This window comes from Lepisosteus oculatus, chromosome 24, assembly GCF_040954835.1.
Source record: "Lepisosteus oculatus isolate fLepOcu1 chromosome 24, fLepOcu1.hap2, whole genome shotgun sequence".
NCBI classification, from domain to species: Eukaryota; Metazoa; Chordata; class Actinopteri; order Semionotiformes; family Lepisosteidae; genus Lepisosteus; species Lepisosteus oculatus.
In genome coordinates, this window is record NC_090719.1 from 12,296,825 (window position 1) to 12,319,895 (window position 23,071).

General features: G+C 38.5%; 1 protein-coding gene across 1 annotated transcript in view; it reads right to left on the minus strand.

Annotated features, from left to right (window-relative positions):
- The window catches only part of LOC102686985 (regulator of G-protein signaling 3-like), a 183,414-nt gene that overhangs the window by 102,319 nt on the left and 58,024 nt on the right, over nucleotides 1–23,071 (minus strand). Inside the window, exons 5-10 of the mRNA XM_069183310.1 lie at nucleotides 14,439–14,489; nucleotides 13,407–13,465; nucleotides 10,607–10,701; nucleotides 9,712–9,780; nucleotides 7,747–7,807; nucleotides 343–433 (exon numbers count right to left, since the gene is read on the minus strand). Coding sequence (XP_069039411.1) covers nucleotides 343–433; nucleotides 7,747–7,807; nucleotides 9,712–9,780; nucleotides 10,607–10,701; nucleotides 13,407–13,465; nucleotides 14,439–14,489 — 426 coding nt within the window. The remainder of the gene's footprint in view (nucleotides 1–342; nucleotides 434–7,746; nucleotides 7,808–9,711; nucleotides 9,781–10,606; nucleotides 10,702–13,406; nucleotides 13,466–14,438; nucleotides 14,490–23,071) is intronic.

Genomic DNA, 23,071 nt, shown 5'->3' on the forward strand with positions numbered 1-23,071 from the left:
GGGCAAACATAAAGCCAGCTTCAACTTTTAAATAAATGACAAACGGGAGCAAATACAGTATGTTCCCTCCTTAATTCTCATCAAAATGCTCTCCTGGAAGTCACTCCAAGTGTAAACATACTACAGCATTGCCACAAAATTCCCCTATGTGAGTGGGGTGTGTTGGTGCATTTCAGTGCGGGAGGTGGAGAGGGAAAAGCAGTTTTCTGCCTATTTCAGTCTAGAGCAAGAAACGACAAGCTTTTTCCAAAGCATCCAGTGGTCAAAGTCTCCCTGCCTCACACACTCTTCCATATTTAAGTCCTGGACAATGAATCCACACAATTGCCTTATCCTACTTACCTGGGATCTGCCTCAGACGTCGTGTAGCCACTTTCAAATGTTTTGTTCTTCCCAGGTCTTCTCCCAGTAGATAGTACCAACCACCGATTTCCTGAGACATTCAGATCATAACAAAAAAAAAAGAAAGAAAAAACCTCAGTTCTCTTTTGTCATTTAAGCTGACCCCCCGCCCCAGCTCTGCGCCGTTTGCCAGAAATCAGAAGTGGTGTGCGACTTGGTTGAAGGTCTGAGACTAGAAGAGAGAGAGGGGAGACCCCCTCACACAAACTCCGCTGGCTTGCACGTTATTTAACTGGAGATTTTCACTCACAGATTGAGTCGTCTGGGAATAAGCGCAAGTTCAGTGTTTTCCTGCAGCTGATGCATCTGGTGCAGCCCCAGAAGCCAGATGGCTGTTTGTTATATAAAGAGAAGCCCGGGATGTCAAGCAGGTTTCCATTTTAATCCAGATAAAATGCTTATAGCCCGTATAAGCATGATGACAAATGTAGCAGAAACAATTACCCCGTCCCTCATGACTGTCAGCCTTCCAGTGAAAAGGAAAACTGTAATGATTAAAGGTTATTATAAATGATTAATTTACAAAGAAATTTCTCTTGCACTTTTTTTTGGGGGGAATCCTTTAGTCTGAAACCCTTTAACTGAAATGACTGGACACCACGGAGCACAGAATAATCGTTCATAAAAGCACTTTAACAGATTTCTGTCAGTTGTGAGACACAGAGAAAATCACACTGGAACAGCTCTATCGTCCTCATTTAAAATGATGTTAGATTATCAGAATGTCTTCAGCATGTCTGGTAGAAGGTGAAAGACACTGATACAACATAAATAATTCTGAACAAGTGGAACTCTTCCGAACTAGGACCACCTCCATTGTTTAAAGCCCAATATATCATTAGCAAATTCAAACCAATTAAGAAAAGACAAATAAATGCAGGCACTTCATTACTGTTAAAGCCCTGAAAGACTAAAGGCAGGGGAATAGGGGACTTATAAATGTCACTGTTAAGTTATGTTGATTGACAAATGTCCTCAGGAAGGATTAGTCAATGTGCACACAACCTGACAACAAGCACCAAATGTTAACCTTTAAAAGACATAACCTAGATAATTAGCAAAGCACACTGTACTGAGAAGAAAAAACAACAACTGTATCATGTTCAATGACTGTATTAGAAAAGATGCACAGCTTTAAATGTGAATGTTTAAATGTGACACACGTAGCTTTAAATGTGAATTCTTTAATATGGGAATGAACAGTATTAAGGCACACTGGTGTTTATCCTCCTTGTTTCTTTCGACCAGTTTCAAAAGGAAATATGCTTTAGGGTTAACTTGAATTCCATTCAACCAAAACCGATTGCCTAGGGCTCATTTTGCAGAGAAGACTGCTCTTGCCAAACAATGATGCATTTTCTTATACAATAACACAAAGACAGAAGACAAAGCAGCACAGTATTAAAATCACAATAATTAAAAAATGAGGTCTAAATTACTTGAGTTATATAGATGGAAGACCATACACTTTCTCTGCCATGAATCATACTAGCATAGCAAGACAGCTTTCTCTTATACAGATCACATATTGCATTCTGTGATCTTCAGAAGGATAGTTGAAGATGGTTAAAGATGTTCTTTTTTATAATCAGAGCATAATTTGATTCCACTCTATAGTGTCTTCACAGATATATTTTTCAATTCCCTAAAATGTCCTTCCTACCAAATACTGTATATATACAGCAGCATTTACACTGCAGCATGATTAATACACGAAGATCTTTTTTTTTTTTATTCCAGACTTTTCCCATCCTCTGGCCTTGAAATGAAAGATCTGGTAAGGTGGCTGAGATAGTAATAGGCAAACTACTGGAAGTTTTAAAACTGCTGCATGGAAGAAACATCAGCTTGAAAGAAAACAGTATCAGACCTTTCCACTGTAGGATTCCACCTATCAAATGGGCCATATTGCTTAGAATGAAAAAGAATCCTTTCTGCTGTAAATGCAATACAGTCCTATCTCCCAGAGAATGTGCAGCCTTGTCCAGATACTGTATCAGCAAGTTGTCATCTGTGATTATTATATGAGATTGTGAATTTATTTTATACTATAAGCAAGATAAGTGGCAGGAGGCTATTCTACTCCACCTTGTTTGAAGATCTCAACTAACTGTATCTTGATGGACATCAAGCTTTCTGGATACTCCACTCAAAGCGCTTTACAGGTAATGGAGACTCGCCTCCATCACCACCAGTGTGCAGCCCCACCTGGATGATGCGACGGCCGCTATAGTGCGCCAGAACGCTCACCACACATCAGCTATCAGTGGGGAGGAGAGCAGAGTAATGAAGCCAATTCATAGATGGGGATTATTAGGAGGCCATGATTGGTAAAGGCCAGGGGGAAATTTGGCCAAGATGCCGGGGTCACACCCCTACTCTTAACGAGAAAAACCATGGGATTTTTAATGACCACAGAGAGTCAGGACCTCGGTTTTATGTCTGCACTTAGCATGGCTAAGTGGCTTGTTCTTGACTCCCACTAACCTTCGTGTAAACATTCCCTTCTGTTCTCAGTTTTCCTTTTTTTTCTCCCCATGTGCATCCTCTGGACAACCATTCAAAAGCTTTCAAAATCCACAGGCTTCAAACAAGCGTCCCTATTGTGTGCGAGCATCACGCTATTAAACAGAGGTTCTGCAACCAGCCTGCTCTGTGCAGTCCAGTGCCCCATTAATATTTTACAGATTCCCACTCAGAACGCACTTCAATGTTTCCAAAGGGTATGCAATTCCATAATGTTTTAAAAATCTAAATTTAGTTTTTAAAAACTCAATTTTTCTACAAGAAGACCTTACAGGTAAAGGTAGGGCTAAAAACAGCATCAAGTAAAATCCTAGATGGAATTTCAACAATAAAGTGGAGACAAATATCTTAACAAAAGTATTAAACACTGCAAAACAAGCTGACAACTCCTACATAAGTGAATATCTGGTCTTGTCCAGGTGACAGTAGAAAGTAGTTTGCTTTTTTTAAGCCAAAAAATGTCTTCGGTCAACAAAAGGAGAATGCATTCAGTAAATAACGGCATGTGAAAGTGTTCTGAATAATTAAACAAAAAGGGGAAGTTGAGAAAACCATCTCTGAAGCAGTGGCATGAATTAAAGTGCTGTCTTATTCTGCATACAGCACACCCCTTTGCTTTCACACTACGCTTGTTCAGAGGGGAAAAGAAAAAAAAGGACAGGCACAGCAATTATCGAATAATTGTTGCCCAAAACTCTTTTCCCAGACAGATAAAAATCAGCACTTTTGTGAAATGTGTGTGTTTTTTCCCTTCAAAATCTCCCACGCCTTGTACTCAGTCTTCTCCTTTGTGCCAAGTTCTGTCTTTAAAACAGCGCTGACTCTTAACTATTCCCTGAGGAGAGCTACCAAGCATGTTGACAGGGAAAGCACGAAAGAACCCCTCATCCTTTCCACACTAATATTTAAAGTTATTACCCAGTCCGTGTACTGCAGTAGAGCTGTATGTGGTCATTATTAAAAACCTCACTCACACGCTTGTGCTAAAAAAACACAATTAATCTCTGTCCAAACATTAAAAAAATGTTCATTCTTTAGAAAAGCAAATACATAGCAAAAAAACAAGTGACAAAAATACTAGCTATGCAAAGAAAGTTTGAGAGCACCCGTAATATAGACCACTGAAGAACTGTTTATTTAAAATCAAAAGAACAGAGAGTTATTTAATTTCATCCACTAAGCCACGCCCAATTAAATTGATTAAATGAGCCATGTTCATAGGCTGGTGAATAGGCAAAGATTCTTAAAAACAATTTCCATTTACACAGAAGCGGGAGAAGTACATCCGATACTGTACTAATTTGTCTATTAAAGTGCTGATGATCAAACAGGCAATAAGCCCAACAAAACAAGCTAAAACCTAGCTGTTTCATAAATCAGGGACAAATACATGACAGCTATATTAAGAAAGATGCCCAGGGTCAAATAAGAAAACCATGTAAAAATAACCATGAGACTCAAAATCCCAGTGATATTTAAGATGATCTACATGAAGGCCTTACAAGTAAAGAAAGTGGAATAGTACAGAGGGAAAAAAGGTATCAAGTAAAAATAAATTATAATAAATGTGGAGAAATAAATGTGAAAAAAATGCTGTGAGCCAAGGAACATGTGAAGATGATTAGCACCTTGTGGCATGAATGGATTTTTATGCTGTCTGGAATTCAAAGTTGCAACTAAGCTTGGCAGCGATGGAATCACGACACTCAGGAATCTATTTGAGCAATGTGGAAGAAGGGTAGAAACATGCATACCTCTAGAAACCAGATGATGATCTGGTTCTGCTTAGGAAAACATGATAAAAATAGGAATGTTGCGAGAAGATGAAGTCATGCTGCCAGACAGATGTAAAATTCCCATCAAGATCAGGGTAATTAACCATTAGCACCGTGGCAGGACAGCATGATGGGTATTAGCTTGAGCTTACCTGCCACTAGAGGTCATTCAGGCATCAATCACTTATACTACACCTGTATATGCTGTAGACTCAGAGGTGGTGAATTGGTTAATTGACTAATTGTTGGAGGGTAAGAGGCACATTCTTATATGGTTGTCAACTAGCCTAGGTTTTGTATAAAGGGTTGAGGTAAAGGGAATGGCTGTTGGCAGGTTTGTCTATGTTCTCAGGCCTTGCAAAGCACCTGAGATGTTGCCTTGTTGTACACAGGTACTGTAGCTAAGTGCCTTGAGGGTTGTTGGGAAAAAATAAATAAAAGATAGAACTATAATAAGATGCTTGTGGGGGCATTTCTTTTCATGAAATTAAGCCTGATCTGATTTTGTTCTAGATTTAACTGCCATTCCCATGAAATGAAAGAAGGTGCTGGAATTAAGGACAGATTGACTTAATATTTAAGGTATGTCAATTTGCAAGAAATACTTTTTGGCTGGATGACAAATTAATGAGATCCCACTGTGCTTTTTCATTATTTAATTTCTTGATGCACATCACTTTCTAAATTGGCACTGTGGAAAAACTGAAAAAAGTAAGTCAACCAGTACAAAATTATTTTTAGGATAGCAGCATGGAATAGTATTTAGGACTCCAGAGTAAAGACTGTACTTTACTTGGACGACTTCACAAAACATCTTATAAATGGGTTTCCAGATTGTCACTGAGAATGTATTTGAATTTACCATGTATCTCACCTGATTAAATGAATTTAAAAAGTCAGCTTCACAATACAGGTGAAGTGATGGAACAGCATTTTAATATTTTAGTCCAGCTTTCTGTTCTATTAAGGAAAAAGGTCAACAGGCAGAATGTAATTTAAGAGTACTATAACTCTGAAAGTATTTAGAACAAATGTTTAACTTCGGTTTTGAATGAATAATTTCCTATTTATCTGCTCTATCTGAAAGATGGTTGTAGAGGGAGCTGAAGCCTATCTTGGCAAGCAATGGGTACAAGGTGGCACAGGGCACAGACAGACACATACTAACACCAAGGGCAGATACCAGTTTGTCTTTGGAATGTGGAAGGAAACTGGAGCACTCAGAGGAAACCCACATAAACATAGAGCCCATAAGAATTCCACACAGAAATTGAACCCAGGCCCCAGTGTAGTAAGGAGCGATGCTAACCACTGCCCATCATATCCAAGATGATTTTCAAAACCTTTTATAAATATGACATTTTTGTGTGAGAAGCTCAATAAAACCCAAAGACCAAGCTGCTGTACATGTTTGAAATGGAGTATAAAGGCAAGTCCATAGATGTCTAGTAGCATGCATTAAGGAGAGTCCTAAAAGATTTCTGAGGCTTTGGCAACATGCCATAACTTCATAAGGCTGTGACTGATATGCTAATTCATTCTTCTTGTGTCTTAATGTGTAAGCATGTGATGTTTCCCTCTGTTGTAAGTCCATCTCGTTACAGTGAATATCTAGCGTGATTTCAAAAAGGCTTCACAGTGCTGTAGGAAAAAATTTGAAAAAGGAATATACATATATAATTGGTTCTTTAAAGTGCCTGTTAAGTCCCTTAAGGCCAAAAGGACTTAACAGGCACAGGGATGGAGTAATTCTGTTTTGCAGCAGAATCGCAATTTAGCAGGATGCTAATTTAAAGCAGACCCAATACAAGAGCATGAGGTACTGTATAAAGAAATATATTACAATATAAATTAATGGAGGATTTAAGGAATGTAAAAAATTAACATTAGCACAATGTCTGAAGACTAAAGCCAGTTAGAGTAGAATGATAACTTTCTTTCACACTACAAGACATTTGACCATTTGTTAGCAGTCAAGAGATGATACTTTCAAGTTCCTTTCCCAACCAAAAATTAATCATTACCTGTACTGGAATAGCAAAGGTGTGCTCATATCCTAATTTGTCAATAACCTCAAAGAGGAAGGACATCTTAAATTTCATAGCACTATTTACTTTAGGTCTAGAAATAAGGAATATGCTGAAAGTGCAAATATTGCCTAGCGATCTTCAGCCAAATCTTAAAATACACACCTTGGGTCAAATTTTCCAATTTTTTTTAAACAGCTTCCCTCCTGTTACAGTTTCCAAAACTAAACGTTTCCCCAAACTAGAAGCCCCACTCAATCATGCGTTGGACAAGTTACTTTTACTCTAGCTTGAAACTGGATTTAAGTGACCAAGCAATTGGATTCACGAGGTGGTTAACAGGATAGGGATCATGAGACCGAATTCCTGATGCTCACTCTTTTGTTGTACTCTTTTTGCAGTAATGGAAAGAAAAGGGCAGAGGCAGCTTCCTCCGAAGTAGATTGGTGACACTGCGACATGTTCTGTCAGTTGCACAATTGGTCACTGCGCTGAGAAAAATTCTTTGTGGAAATCGAATAACCCGTTGTCAGAAAGCTACTCATTCCTGGTGAGGGTCTTTGCAACCCAAGCTACAGGGTGCAAGGCAGGACTACACCTCAAATACATACCAAGGCACACGTGCATGCACACTCACGCCCCCTGGTGACAGTTTAGAGAGGCCAATTTAAAAGGTGGGAGGTGACCCAAGAGAATCACTTTTCTGAGAATACTGTATTTCTTATCATTTTCAAAAATGTCTCCAAAAACAAGAGTTCCAATTCTATAGCCTCTTCATGAATTAATTCACTAGGCCACCTAATATACCCATTCCTAAGATTAATCGATGTTCAGAAATCACAATACAAGTATATATTTTAAACGATATTCATATATTACTCTCAATCAGTGAATAACAGAGTGAGGGTTTTAAACCGTTCTGTGTGGTACTCATGTTGGTTTAATTTGCGTTAATAGTTTGTGAATCCAGTGAAGTGCAGAAGACCTGATTCATCAGATGGGACATGGTCACTCACCTTTACAGGGGTCATTAAAGATCGAACACCAAAGCTCATGCATCCAAGCAACTCGCTCTGCCTGCGGACAGAAACAAAAGACATACAGTATGAGAAGAAAACATATCTTTCTCATGGCAAAAGCACAAGATTTCAGCTCTCATTAGTCTTGTGTGCTCCAAAACTAGGTTTCCAGTAATGGTTCTTCTTCACCGGTTGTGGGAAAACAATGTCTTTACCTAAAAACATATGATTTTCCATTCATAAGGGTCTTCCTCAAATGAATTATACAGATCACTGTTGTGACCCCATCAAAAATGGAAAACAATCAAATCAAAAGCATTAATGATCATATGAAATATAGGAGGAAATAAACAATTGTTGTTTTAAACTGACTTTTGTAATGCAGCTCGTAATTACTGTGCCATCACAAGTGCAATAAAAAGTAACAACTTTAGTTGTAATAAACCTAGTCGTCTGTTCTTGCCCATTTGCAAAATACTATTATTGTTCACCTTTATGCATGTTGTCAAATTTATCACAATCGTATGTAGAGTGCAGGAATACAGCACCTTTTAGTCTCACAGAGTGGCAAATTCCAGTACAAGAAAGCAGATTTTAGCCAATCGTCAAATTGTTTTATTTTTACAGGATGATTCCTATACTATGTATGAACACAGCCAGAATGTAGTGGGTTTTAATTACTGCAAATTCCATTCACACATTCACAATGTACTCGCCCAAGCAGTGATGCATCAGCTGCGAATGTCAACAGCTTTGATTCATTCGGAAGGAGACAGAGAACACATGCCTTTAGATCCAAGAACTTGTATCAAACAACATTTTTTTAAACAATTACGCAAGGAGGTCCTGGATTTGCTAATATGCCTTAAGGTTTGTTTCAACCAAAAAAAATGTTGTACTTGGATTTAAGAACAACAGAGCTTTGGAGCAAACACCAGACCTTTGCATCTAAAATAAGGGAACTAAAACCCCACCCTAGAATGCCTATACTGTAAGAAACAGAGGGAGGCATGTTTTCCCACTCCAAAGTCTATCATAAAGCTCCAGCACAAATTCACAATCAGTTTTTGCAATTTTTTTCCTTTCAGCATCCACTTTATTTCCTGCGTGATTTTAGCTTTCTTTGGCCACGAAATGTCATTTTTGTGATTATGCTCTCCAAAAGTTTAAAATTCGCAACTTTGCCATGTTCAAATGCCTGTGCAGAAATATATGTGTCATATGAATATGAAGAAAATGCATCAGCCTGTGGTTCTGAGTGTATTTTGCATTCTGCAACGCAATATAAAATGTAACTTAAAAAGTAACATAATGTAACTTATATCCCCCTCTATGAATTGGCTTCGTTACTCTGCTCTCCTCCCCACTGATAGCTGATGTGTGGTGAGCGTTCTGGCGCACTATGGGTGCCGTCACATCATCCAGGTGGATGCTGTACATTGGTGGTGGAGGAGGGGAGTCCCCATTACCTGTAAAGTGCTTTGAGCGGAGTGTCCAGAAAAGCACTATATAAGTGTAAGCAAGTATTATTATTATTATTATTATTATTATTATTATTATTATTAAAAAGAACCACTTGAACAACAGGATATATCCATTTCAACTCTGTGTTTGACTGATGTTTTAGGAATATGTAAAATGCAAGTCTGCTTTTTTAAGAAATAGCTCAACGGTATTGAAAGCCCACAGGATATAACTTTTTTCCCAGACCATGCAAGGTGCAAAACTTTGTCAGTATTGACTGCTTAGATACCTTACACTGTTCACATTGTGCTAATGTGTTAAATGAGTTGGAAAATGTATCAAATGCAGATGGATCCAGGTAGCAATTTCCCAGCATGTTTTGTACGTGCTGAAAAAATAAATGGAAGGCAAGTTGCACTTAAATATTTTATGGAGACAGTAAATACTGACAACATACAACACTTTCCATATTGCAGCACAAACAGATGCAGACTTTACCTGGGGTCTTGGCCATGGCTCCAGACAGTGACCAACAGCCTCTTCTGACTGTCTCCATTTTTTACGGCACTAAAAATAAGGCACATAGATCAAATAAATGACCCATCTACGAAAGGTAATTTCTCAAATATCCTATCATTCAACGGCAGGCTTCCATCAAGACAACTAAATAATGAGAGATGTTGAGCTTTGATTGACCCTTTTCTTAGAACCCAAGATGGATTCTAACCCCAGGATTTCTCAAGTCAAAGGTCGGGGAATGAATGAGCACAAGCTGAACATCTTTCATGTCTTATTAAGTATATCTAGGACCATTACAGACTGGTTTAACAGCAAGAAAAGGCTTCAGGATTAAAAAAAAATGGTCTTTCAGCCTTATATATGTGGATTGAAACCATAAAATCGAAAAGACTAACATGCAAACCTGCCCTGTTTCCATATCATGCTATAATATAGCCACTAATCCAGGAAGACAATGAATTATGGGTCTAACAATGATGTTCATTCTAATTAGTCTATGCACAAGTCCAAGGATCATGAAATCCTGTACAGTCTAATGCAATGATTAAAAGAAAATGACTTTTTCCATCGTATCTTGAAAACCACCATATGGACTTACAGTGATTTTTGCAACACTGGAATGTGATTCTTATTTATAAACACTTCAGGATACCTACTGGTTTCACAGTTGTTCTCAATTTCCTACAGACCTACAAGGGCATTACTTCAGTGGAGTTATTCACAATTCAAAGAGCATATTAAACACAGCTGATGGCAGTGGATGTGAGTGATGTTCAGTTTGCTTTGCAGAGCCTGAATGTTAAGTAGCAAATTCCTGCCTGCTTTAAAGAAGAAAGGAAAGCCAAACTGAGTAAGAAATTAAATAGAGACTCACAAAACAAAGGTCTCGTGAAACACAGGGTTTTTACAGTCTGGGACCGTCTTTGTCTTTTGACGAGTTGCACGATCAGTGTTCGGAACAATTGCCATCTGAAAAGATAAGACACACAACTTTACAGGAAAACCTACTCCACCTATTTTTACTACATCTAGTTACCTACACTTTGAAATTACATACATACTGTATGGTAACATTAGGAGACTACCTCTCTACTCCTCTTTATCCCAGGCCACAATGAGCTCATTCCACTATCTCTGTCCTTGGAAACATGTTGTGCCTCATTCCAAGAGACTGATCTTGGTCAGCTCTTCTTGTATCCTGTATTACTTGGTGACCAGTGCTGGTCCAGCACCACACTCTAATCCCCAGTATGTCAGGTTTGTATCTCTTCATCTCCCTGAGTAAAGGTGAACATGTACTAACGTGACAAGAGATTTGCAGTACAAAAAAAATGTACCTACAAAAGCTGCCTGCCAAAATTCCAGCAACACACTCATATGTCTTTTGTGACATATCCCATGTAAATTATTCATCTGACCATTACACATAAATATAACAATTTAAAGGATGCAACACTAACATCAAATAGTTTTTTGAAACCCACAGATAGGAATGCTTTGTTATTGTATGATGACAATAATAATTATTAACTCCAAAGGAATTCCAGAATGTGCGTGCTGTGAAACAATCCTCTTTATTTGTTGTCAGACATGGTTGGCAAACCTGCTCCTGCCTGTTCTGAGTTTCGTTCCAGCTGAGCTCTTAATCAATTAAGCTAACGGAGCTGCGGTTCATTGTTAATTTCAGCTGTGTACAATAGATGCAATCCAGAGATCACAGGGACACTGTCTTGGGAGTGTTCGATACAGTGTAATTCGGTGTCTAAGGGCTGTTTCAGTAAACTAAGCAGCAATCACTTAAGTAAGTGATTGAGGAGGGAATGAGTGGAGACTTGCTTAGCAAATTTCTTCACAACACCCACTGAAACAGGCCGAAACAGGTCAAAATGTCCAATCATGCAAGAGGTTGAATCAAAGGTATTGGTGAGCCTCAGTAATTTAGAAATCACCTGGAGAAAAAAAAAATCACAAAACATGAGGCCCCCCCAGTACCCAGGTTAAGAAATACTGCTGTAAGTGATGCAGTTCCTACTGAGCAAAGATAATGTTTAATATGGCGCTGGTAGACCAATAGGTGGCACTGTCCTAACCTCATCAGCATGGTGAATATAACTGAAGTCAATTATTGTGGAGGCAATCATCAGATGGGACATTTAAACATTATTGTATCTTTGCCATGACAAGGGGATGTGGATATGGTAAAGGCTTACAAGTCACGCCTCTAATCTTCTAATAAATGTACATACTGTACAATAAAACGGGAGTATATTTTCAGTCAGACTCAGTGTTTATGCTTCTCAACAGTGTCTCAACTACAGGGTATTACTGTCAGATTCTCTATTCTCATGGTGTCAACTATAACACACAATTGTTTCTTTGCTTTTATTTTATATTGCAAATGTCTGTTATAGTACACAGTAAGACAGCATTTCAATCTAAATATCTATGGTCAAATTTAATGCTTCAGTAATAACAGGACAGTCACCACCTTGCCAACAACTAGAGAGAAAGGCTTTGATTTCAGTGACATTATCTAAGGCTAGACCATATCTGCAAAGTGCCGATGAAGGAATCTCGCACGAGCAGAAGTTGAAAAAAGGCCAACTCTTTAGCTTAGCTGGCTGTGAGTTGCCGTAATTTATCACCAGCTGCAGAAATAGTCTGTATAAGATAAAGTGGTGAAAGAAAACAAGCTGTTGTGAGAAGCTGTGAACTCCTTCTGAATGTGCAGGCCATTAGAATGTAAGAACAATATTGTGTGAAACAAAACAAGTGGATGTGTGTTAAATTTCACTGAATCATAAAAAACAAACATGATTTTATCATGCAGGGAGTTAGTCATTTTTGTCAGCCAAACAGTCAAGCAACTGTTTTTGATGTCATTGATTTGAACCACCTAAACTGCATAAATGGAAGAATACATGTTGTGCTCAAGGAGTGTAAAGTAGTCAAATCTGTCACCAGCTCTTTAGGATTAGAGACCTGATACAGAAATGGTGAGGCAAAACACTAGATGATCAGAACACTAGTCATGCTTGTTTTCAAACAGACCTCAAAGTCTTTATCAAAGAACAAAAAGCTCAGAGCTATGTTTTATGGTCCCCTGCACAGTAACAAGATCTAAAGACAATGAACCCTTTTCAGAAGCAACAGCCACGGCTGGTATTTGAAATTCATAGAGGCTTGTGTTTTCAAAGCCTGCCAACCTTTGTTTTGGTGCAGAGTTCAAACATCAACCAAACGATTTTAGGTGTTTAAATAAGGGAAGAATTTGATGTAGGGGTGGCAGTAAACATCTGGACTCACCTGTTCATCACTTATAGGGGGAGGACATTAGTGCTCTTTTAAAGTGCCTTAGGTATAGTAAACCCCTACACTGAAGTTTTATTCAACTGGAGAGTTAAGACAGTTACAGCTGGATCAGTAAAGGAATTCACTTTTTCTTGACTTGTACTGTATATACAACCTTATCAAGGTTATTATTTTATTTGTGCAAAATCCAATGTTACACCAGAGAAACTGTACAGCAGGCATTTTTTGGTGCTATTTATAAGAACATTTACAGTTATGATGCTTGCTACTAATATTGCATTGTATTATCTTGTGAATAACGTACTTATTTCTGTACTCTCAGCCAGAAATGTGGTTTAAAACAGTAGTCAAATAAGAATTACCTTAACATATGAATTGCATGTCCGGTACTCTTTACCCATGAGGCCTTTGGCTTCCATGACTGTAGATAAAAATAAGGTTTCAGTGTCACTATGTCCTCCACACAAGGCTAGAAAGTGCATTTTCTCAAAAGAACTGTATTCACCATGTGTGTATATAATACAGTATATACAGTACAGTATACAGTACCAGAAAAACAGAAATGCAGGCCTAGCTGTACTACAGATTATAAATAGTAAAAATGAATCTAAAGAGCTAAAATACATGAGATTACCTTTTAAAAGATAATTAGAGAACAACTTAAATATTTCACTTTCATCACGTTCAGAGGCCTGGCTAAGGTAGTGTCTCCTCACTGGCGACACCATTTAGACTTAAACCACGGATTGTTTAGGACAATATTTTTATATTAAGCGAAGCTCACTTTAAGCATCTTGTTGAAAAGGAGAGTACATTATTAGTTAGGATACCAACAGGAAAATAATCCTCATTATCAGTACCACAATTGATTTTTTGTGTTTGCATTCATGCATAGACCTATTAAATTAATGAAGTACAGATGTTCACACAGCTTCAGAACCGTGTGGGAAGAAAGTGACAGGAAGCAGTTTGAATGTATCACAAACTTAAAACATTTACAGGTGACAAGTCATTCCTCAACACTATAGACAGATTCTCAGAGAACTTATACTACAGATTTCCCCCTAGCAGCCAGTGAAGGAGTAAGATTCTCAAAACCCCAGAAAATGCAAATAACATATTTTCCTCCACCGATGTACGGAACAATACCTTTAAGAGTCTGATGTTCTGCTCGTGATCTTGCTGAAGCTCAGAAAAAGGGGCATTTTTTATTCAAAGCCAAGTCAAACACAATGAATGTACCTTGCTCATTGGAAATGCCTCTGGACAAGTGTACATGGAGCAGATGTATTAATAGCACACGGAGCAGAGAAAGGTCTCTAGGCCTGATACTTGTCGGCTTGGCTTTGGGTGAATCACTGGGACATTAGAATTACTTGCTGTAGGTTACTTACTATGAATAACAATGAGGCCATCTTCAACGGTGATGGACAGTTTCAGTTGTCCTGCAGATGAAAAACAGGTGTTTAAAAAGAGAAGGAAAGTAAGAGAGGATACCTCCTCATACACTGTTAAGAAATAGTCTAATGAACATTCTGTTGACTTTTTGGGCATGAATAATATGTGCCTAACTTAAGTACTAAGTTTTGACACATCAGTTCCAATTAAAAGTGTGTTACTGTACAGTATGTGTCAGTACTAACGGTTGCTAATTAGTGCATCCTGTGTTACCACATCAGTTTTATTCTTTCAAATACAGCCTCTCAATTAAATAACCATATCTAGACCTTAGTAAAACAAAGTGTTATCTGTACAGCAACTTCAGAGGATTTGTGGAGGGATGATCTCACTTTTATTCCACATCAGTTAAACAATGAAGAGCGGTCATGGGCATAACACCTCACTTCTGCATCTCATTAAAAAGCTACAGTACTGTAGTCCTTCTTCACCTGACACTAATCCCATCTGAGTTGTATCCTCTTATAGATGTGCTACTCCAAATTTAAAGAGGAAGCTCCCTCAAATACACCCTCATGAAAAAGGCAAAGGAAAAGAGCCCAGCAGCTTTTCATGTGGAGATGGGAAGAAATCAGAGCCCAGAGGAAAATCAAGAAAAACCTAAAGGGTGCATGGCTAAGAGCCATGAGGAGATAGGAACAGGCCTCCATACTAGTGTCTTAAAAACGTCCGAGACAAAAAGTTCCATTCAGTTTTTGGTCTTTGTTGACCTTTCAGTGGGAGTACATAATACAATTTGAAACATGCTACAATAATATGAAATGATTAGATGGAATGATTAGAGTCAGCATGTGGAGATTTGTAGACGTTGTGGGATTTATCAGGGCAGTGGTCTAGAGACCTTGTTCTAAAAGGCAGAGGTACAAAAAGTAGAGAATTTGGCAACACTGGACCCTAAATGTTTTTAGAAGGTTTTACAAGGTTTTCACAGCCACACTTTTGTTAGGAAGCAGGCTGGACATTCCTCTTAGAGGCATAAAATACATGTACAAATCTTGCTCTGAAGTAAAAATATTGCACCTAACATAAGCAGTATAAAACAAACTACTGCCTATAAATTATCTAGAATAATGCAGCCTCATAATTACTAGTTCTTTGCTAGTATGTATAATTTACAGTGCTTATGTATGTGTAAAATGATTCAATATTAATCATTCTTACTATGTTTTATGCATCCAAGGCTGTACTGTAGTCATTCTTATTTTATAGTGAGACAGATGGCCTTCCTTAATTGCATTTATAGCAAACAACTTGGCGACTGCTTCCTACATGGTGAATTTATAGTTATATCTGTTAAGACATCTGAGGAAAAAAAATAGCACAAGGAAACCTTTAGAATATCAATGCAGAAGTGAAAATTTCCAAACCAGGCGTTCAGTATGATGCGAGACTGCAGGTATACTGATCCAGTACCACCAGGAATGAGCTGCAGCTGAAACAGTGCAGAATTCGCCTTTTACTACCTGACAGAGGCCTTCTTTCCTCTGACTAAAGACAACAAACGTACTTTTTGTGGTCATTCACTGTAAAATCAACACACCACACTTTCTAGAACAACCTTTGGATAAACTATTACAAGAGTACTACAATACTCCAGCATGATTTTGTAACTTATGTAACTTTGTCTTCCCATTTTCAATTTGCAACTTTTGAAGTCTTTGAAATCTTTCAGTAGTGTGTAGGATGTAACCAAAACTAACTTAATAAAACCCTTAAATAACTGGTGATATAATAACTACATGAAGTTCTTCTCTAAAGTATATTGTTATTTCTACTGATGTTAGGTTACAGTACAAGAAATTATACATAATGGAGCCTTTTAAAAGCATTTCAAAGCATTAAATATCAAACTAAAATTGTAAACCCTGATTGTAAAATTGTACATCACTACTACAGTGATCGATACAAAAACAACAAATGAGAACATCACATGCAGTATATTCCTGGCAATCCATTCAGTGCAACTGCTAAACAAAGAAATGTTCTTTTCAGCCTCATGCTTATTTAGAGAAACTAAAATGTGTGTCTGGTTTTGTGATGAGTAAGTTGAAAAACTGCTGTAATAATAATTTCTTGGATGATCTGTAAATGTAGTTCATTTGAAAGAGTGTTTCAGTGTCCTTTTTTAAATCTCACCTCCTATTGTCTGAGCTTAATTAGATGCTTTCATCAAGTGTACTGTAAGATTAAATATTTACAGTGTACCCTGGGGACAAAACGTTCATTAACAGAGGCGAGCAATTCATGTAAATGATTTTCAAACAAAGTAGCAAGAAAAATCATCCTAATTCTGGGTAATTACTGTAGATCTCACATGGACATTTCCAACACACAATGAGATCAGACACCCCGATTTATTTTTCTGGCGCTATTAGCTGCCTAGTGCATGCCATTGTACATTGGAGGTTTCACAAATGACAAAAAAAAAACATTCCACCCATCTTGCTCATTTGGATTAAGCTTGACATCTTGTCCGGCTGCTTTTTGAAGGACACCCAAGTGTCACAGTGAATTTCTTCAGTCCCTTCTTTCACACCTTTATCTCCTGGTCCATGTTTACCGCAAAGCTTTAGGTTGAAATTAACGTGGACTTTACAAACTCAAATCAAATTCCCTTACAGTTGCCTGGTGACAACTAAAAGGAGTCAGTTCCTTCAGGCTGTCAGCATCTATGATACTTCTTTGAGACCAGAACACTCCTCATCACCCTTCGTTATGATGAGATGATTTTCGAAATGAGATCTTGCTAGACAGTGTATAATTTCAATACAACAGAGCCACAAACACAGACGCACTCACACCAGGGTCAATTTTCCCAGAAGCCACTGAACCTACCAGAATGCCTTTGAACTGTGGGAGGAAAGCCATGCAAACACAGGAAGAACATACAAACTCCACACAGACTGCGCCCGAGGAATTGATCCCAGAGCCCCAGTGCTGCAAGGCAACAATGCCAACCACGGTCCTAAATGAACGTTTCAAATTTTGTAGAAGTTTTGTGTGGCGAGATGACCATTGTACTGTCCGTATATTATACAAGCTAAAATTCTATCAATAGCAAATATATCTTGTCCCGTCAAAATCAACATCATTATTTACAGGTAAGCACAATTGTTTTCATTTCTCCCAAATTCAACCATGCTTCCATACGCTATTATGTAATGATTTCCAAATATACACAATTCTCTTTGCAGACATCCCTTGGCACAACAAAACAGACAGAACAGGAACCCTGCTTATTATATTTTAGGCCTATTGGTACATCATTTCGAATTGAGTTATAGATAATGACAATTTTTATGCAGTCAATTTATTATATATTAACCTCATTTGAAATCACTAAGATTCGGCTCCATGGAAATTTGTCCTTTACCTACCACGCCAAGTCAATAAGACTAAGAGAAATGCTCCTTCGACCTGCTCACTTACTCAGCCACTGAGCCGCAGAGCCTGTGAGGAGAGCAAGCTTGGATTGAAGCAGTGGTGCGCCACTCCCAGACACCACTGCCAGTTTGTGCTTGACAAGTTGTAAAAGTTGTACCAGGATCTAAGAACTGGACAACTAATCGCACTCCAATTCCCTGCAGCGCTTAGCCAAATTATCTGGCGTTGTCTGGAAAATTCCCTTCGCAGTGGGGCGAGTGACATGACCGAGGCTCAACCAGGCCTGCAGCGCATGATCCAAGAGATCACCTTTACTGCTTGTGCTGGATTAGAACTATACAAGAGCACAGTCACATTAATATTACTGTTTCAGGTGGGGAGCTGCGTCAGCATGCGTACAGTAGGCTGCAAAGGAACAAGTAATAGGTTTATTCCATGCTGAGAAAAGAAGAAAGAAAACACAACGTTTCAGCCGTGGAGCCTTCTATTAATAGTAGTTATATGAGTCATATACTGTAGTATTGTATAGTATGTAGCATTATTAATATTAGTAATATTACTATTACTCATGTTAATGTTTGAAAGAGTGCTACATATTAATATTAGCATTCACATTTAAAGATATTTGTCTATTTTGGTAACAGAGTTTGTATGCTCACTCCCTTTTTCTCCCCTAGATTGCATTTCCAAAAGTGTAATTTGTCTCCCCGTTTCCTCCCTGAGAGACGACGGCAACACTATGTGCCTGAGAACATGACAGGGGTGACATATGAACATTTCTGCACTGAGGAAGGGACAGCAATGTGATTTTCATCAGACTGCTCAGAAATACTGCCGGGCTTCTGAACTGTGACACTGAAGTGTGTTGTTTCATCTGACAGCATGTTAAACAACTGGGGTCTCAATTCCAAGCACAGACTGCCAACATTGTGGGCAACAAGGAAATTAGGGAAGAGGTTATTATGGATTATTTTTTCTTGTGTGCAAAGCAGAATAATGCTGCTGTAGGTAATCAGGGTTCCCAACATTCATCTCAGGGAAGTCCCAGCTATTTGCCAGTATCAAGTCTTCAACAGCTAAAGCTGAATTTTACCTTTGCAGGAATCTCAGGACTGAATGCCTGAAGAATAGCAATCCTGCTTAACACCCATGTTAGAGATAGCAGTGACATAAAGCAGAATACGTTCTTATGTTTCTTGTATAATATATTTCTAATTGGCAACCAAATGAAATCTGGGAGCTCAGATTCACCTCAGCGACTCCTCCATCCCTGATAATTAAAATGTTGTACAAGCAGCTTTGTTCTGCAAAAACAAAATGATGCAGAAGTAAGCAGAACTGAATTAGTCTTTTGAAGTATTTCGCAGAAGTAATTATTTTGTCATAAACCAACGCACCAAAACAACTACTTCCAAACTTGTTCAAGCTTTTTTGATGAAATTTATGTTTTTAAAACTTGCCTAAAACGCAGAATATATATTTTACTTAAGCCTCCTCACTGCTATGTTCTCCTACAGAGTTCATACGTATTCATACTGCGACAATCTTGACTGGAGACTTCTCCTGTGTCACTCTGTGGTTTATCCAAACAGAAGAAATAAAATAGGGCAACTTCAAAGCATGATCATAGGGGGCAGTTTAAAACGAGGCATTAAGCTTAAAGGCCACAAAAAGCACACAAAAAAAGAGGAAAATAAATCTAGTAAAATAAATGAGGAACTTAACTACGATGAAAGCTTTTTCAGCCAGTCCAAAGACACTTTCTGTACCACTTGTTCCTCCCAAACTCTCCTGTCAAATCTCTTCCAACCTCCTCATCCTCCAGAGAAAAACACTTGATTTTGGTGAGGTCACGGGCTGCAGGCAAGTCCCTGCTTGGGGTCCCTCGCAGTAGCAGCTGTTTGAGTGCTGTGTGGAGGGGCTGTCACTTCAGTCACCATAACCCTGAAGCCAGGACACAAAGTGATCAGGCACTGACCCCAGGCCTGAGGGCTTACACTTCAAACTCTTGACAAGCCCAAGTGCAGAAGCTTCAGCCCTTTCGCAGCTCGATTTCATGGCTGGGCGACTTCAGCAAAAGAAACAATCTGAGTTAATAAGATCTCATTTAAAGAAAAGCGGAACCACCACTCTTATGAAAAAAAAGCAATTTAATTAAACACTAAAAGATATTAGATGAACCAATGAACCCAATGTGTCCTTTTTCATACGTTAATGAAATCACTGACTTTTCTCATGATGTTTTATGCTACAAATGCCACTTCAGAAAAACAGACACCTAAGTTAAGAACAGGGGGTATGACATTGGAATCCTTTAATTTAATTTGGTCATGATTCAATTTTTCAGAAAAAAAAGGTTGTTTCAGAGCTGACAATTCAAGCAGGACATATTTCTGTTTTCATGCCACCACCCTGCAGCTGTATCCTACACACTCGGATATACATGTGTGATTATTGCTTTGGAATTCTGTTTACACCTCTTTTTTTGTCCATGCTCTCTTCATTTGCTTGAGAAATTCCAGCCATGGGTTTTCTATTGGAACAAGGAACAGAAAAACAGCACCCTTGATCCAATGTTAAATTACAGATTTTACTCTTTTAAAACCTAGAGAAAACTGAATAAATATGTGTACATTATGAGCGTATGACTGCACATATCATCTCTATTCGGTTCTTAGTGCTGCAGCCTTCAAAAGAAAATTGTGTCTGTTTCTATTTGCAAAAGCCCACTTCTCCCCTGTGCAAACAAAGATGTCGCTACCACAAGGGACTTTGAAAAAATACCATTAAACAAGAATAAAAAAAATGCCTGGATTAGAGAATCCAAGTTACAGTGGCGTGAAGGAACCCTAGGGAAAAAATGTGGCTTTTCAATTTAAAAAAAAAATCTAAATCAAACAGCTAAATTTCACCCTGAGGAATCCATGAAGCCTTCTGTTTCCCAGCCACTTTTGCATAGTTGTGCCAGAAGACATTTTTTATCAACCATTTCTAGAAGCTGACCAGAGCCACACTGAAATTTAATGATCTAAGAATAGAAAAAAAAAAGGTTTTGAGCCACATGGTGACCCTGATATGATAGAATTAACTGATCCTTCTAAACATGATACCTAATGGCGTATAAAATGTATAATTTATTTTGTGGCATATTCCAGCACAATTCCAGAAAGAAAACATGTTGGATTATTAAATTTCAATATTAATAAAGTACAAACTGGGGAACTGTTAAAATTCTGACCTGGAAACAGTGACCTGTTTAGGCCAATTGAGTTAATAAATGATTTAAACAGGGGTGATTCAACAGAACAAGCGCAATTAAAGGGCCTTGTGGTTCTCCAGTATCAGATGAGCATCTACTGTACAGCAACCAGAGCACAGAAGAAAATAACTACAGACTCAAATTATGGGAAACATGTAGGGCCATTTTCAGAAAACCAGTGTGCTAAATCAACACAGGTTTTCTTTTTATAAGACAATACATCTTATAAAGATACCAAATTAAGACTTACTAAAAGACATTTTAGTAAGAGATTGCATTTTCAGTTGCTCTTCAAAAAACCAGGTGATGAAATTAACACAAAGCAAATTACGAATATGGCCCCAAAGTATTTATCCCTTCCAAAATGTTCACTCATCTGTTTCACAATGTGAATCTAAAGAGATCTAACCAGGACACAGCATCTAATGAAGTTTTCTCCTCTGGAACAGAGCCCTGCCTGCCCGCCTACCCTCTCCGGTAGGTTTTTGAGAGGACATGGGATTAACTGGCAGGAGAGGCGAGCGCACTAGGTGACGGCATTTATCTCGTTGTTGTTCTTGTCCGCGGTTCAATTAGGAACCAGGCTTCCTGGTGCCAGAAATCTTCTCTCACACAACAGCTTGAGGGCTTTTCAGGCCACAGAGCATTCCATCACCTAGCTGAATAAGAACGAGCAAATGTCTCAGTAGGAAAATAATGGCGAAAAGGCAGCTGAACTAACAAAACTGCAGTCCTAAATAAAGAAGAATCTCTGCCCAAATCTAAATGAATAGCAAGTCGAAAAACTACCGGAATTTCAACACAACAAGGATCTTGTTCCTTTGATATCCTGCTGATCCAATTTCCGGTCTTGCCCTTTCTGATCCATGTTCCGATACATTCTCAGATAAAGGCTTTCATATGACCCCGTCTGCTTGTGCCACATTGTTAATTCAGGCCTACCGTATAGTTTCCATCTGGGAGTCCCTTCTGTTAATTTGTGTGGTGCTTTACCCAAGAATAAATAAAGTGTTCGTGATCAGGCACTGAGTTTCCCAATTAATCAGTAAGATGCCTTTGCGAACACCTGGGAATCTGTTGATGGATGGGAACTCATTGAGTGCAGGCATCTTCAAACCAATCATAACCTCACAGCTAGTCTTTGACAGCCCTATGGCAGCCTACAGATGAACTCACTTTGGCCTTGGAGGGTGTTAATTAAGCTTGGGCTCCTGAAGCCAAGACAATCACATAATGGCCAAAAGATGAATCAAACTATTATGTGGCACCTAGAGTTTAGATGTCAACTAAATCAAGTAGGGAGCTGCGTCAGCATGCGTAGGCTGCAGAGGAACAGGTAACGGGTTTATTCCACGCTAAAAGGAAACAATGTTTCGTCTGTGGAGCCTTCTTCAGGTGTGAGCCGAAACGTTTCCTTTCTTTTCTTTCCAGCATGGAATAAACCCCTTACCTGTTCCTTTAGATGTCAACTACTACTCTCAACAGTTTTGAAAGAAGAGTCGTTTATGAACTACACGAGGTCAGCAAATTTGTTGTGGTTAGAAGAAGAAACGTTTGCATTACATTTCTTGTTCTAACCCAGAATTACAAACACACAATGATAGCAATAAGCTTTATCAGCTGTTATGCATATAACGGCATGCAAATAAGGATTTCCATGATGTCACTAGGCCTGACATTTACCAAGCAGATACAGTATGCCAGATGAGGGATGTGTGTGATTAATCACATTCTTATATGGTTCAGAACCTGCAGGCCAGGGAAGAGCAATGAGTGTTTCTGGCAAAGTATCTAAATGCCATTGTAGTTCCTGTGCTTCCAAGTTAAAATGCAAGGTCTTGCTCTCAAAAAAGTTACTTTGACTGCATATACACAATAATTTCAGCTGTTATGGCAAGGGTTTCAGCAGCTATGAATCTCATTGTA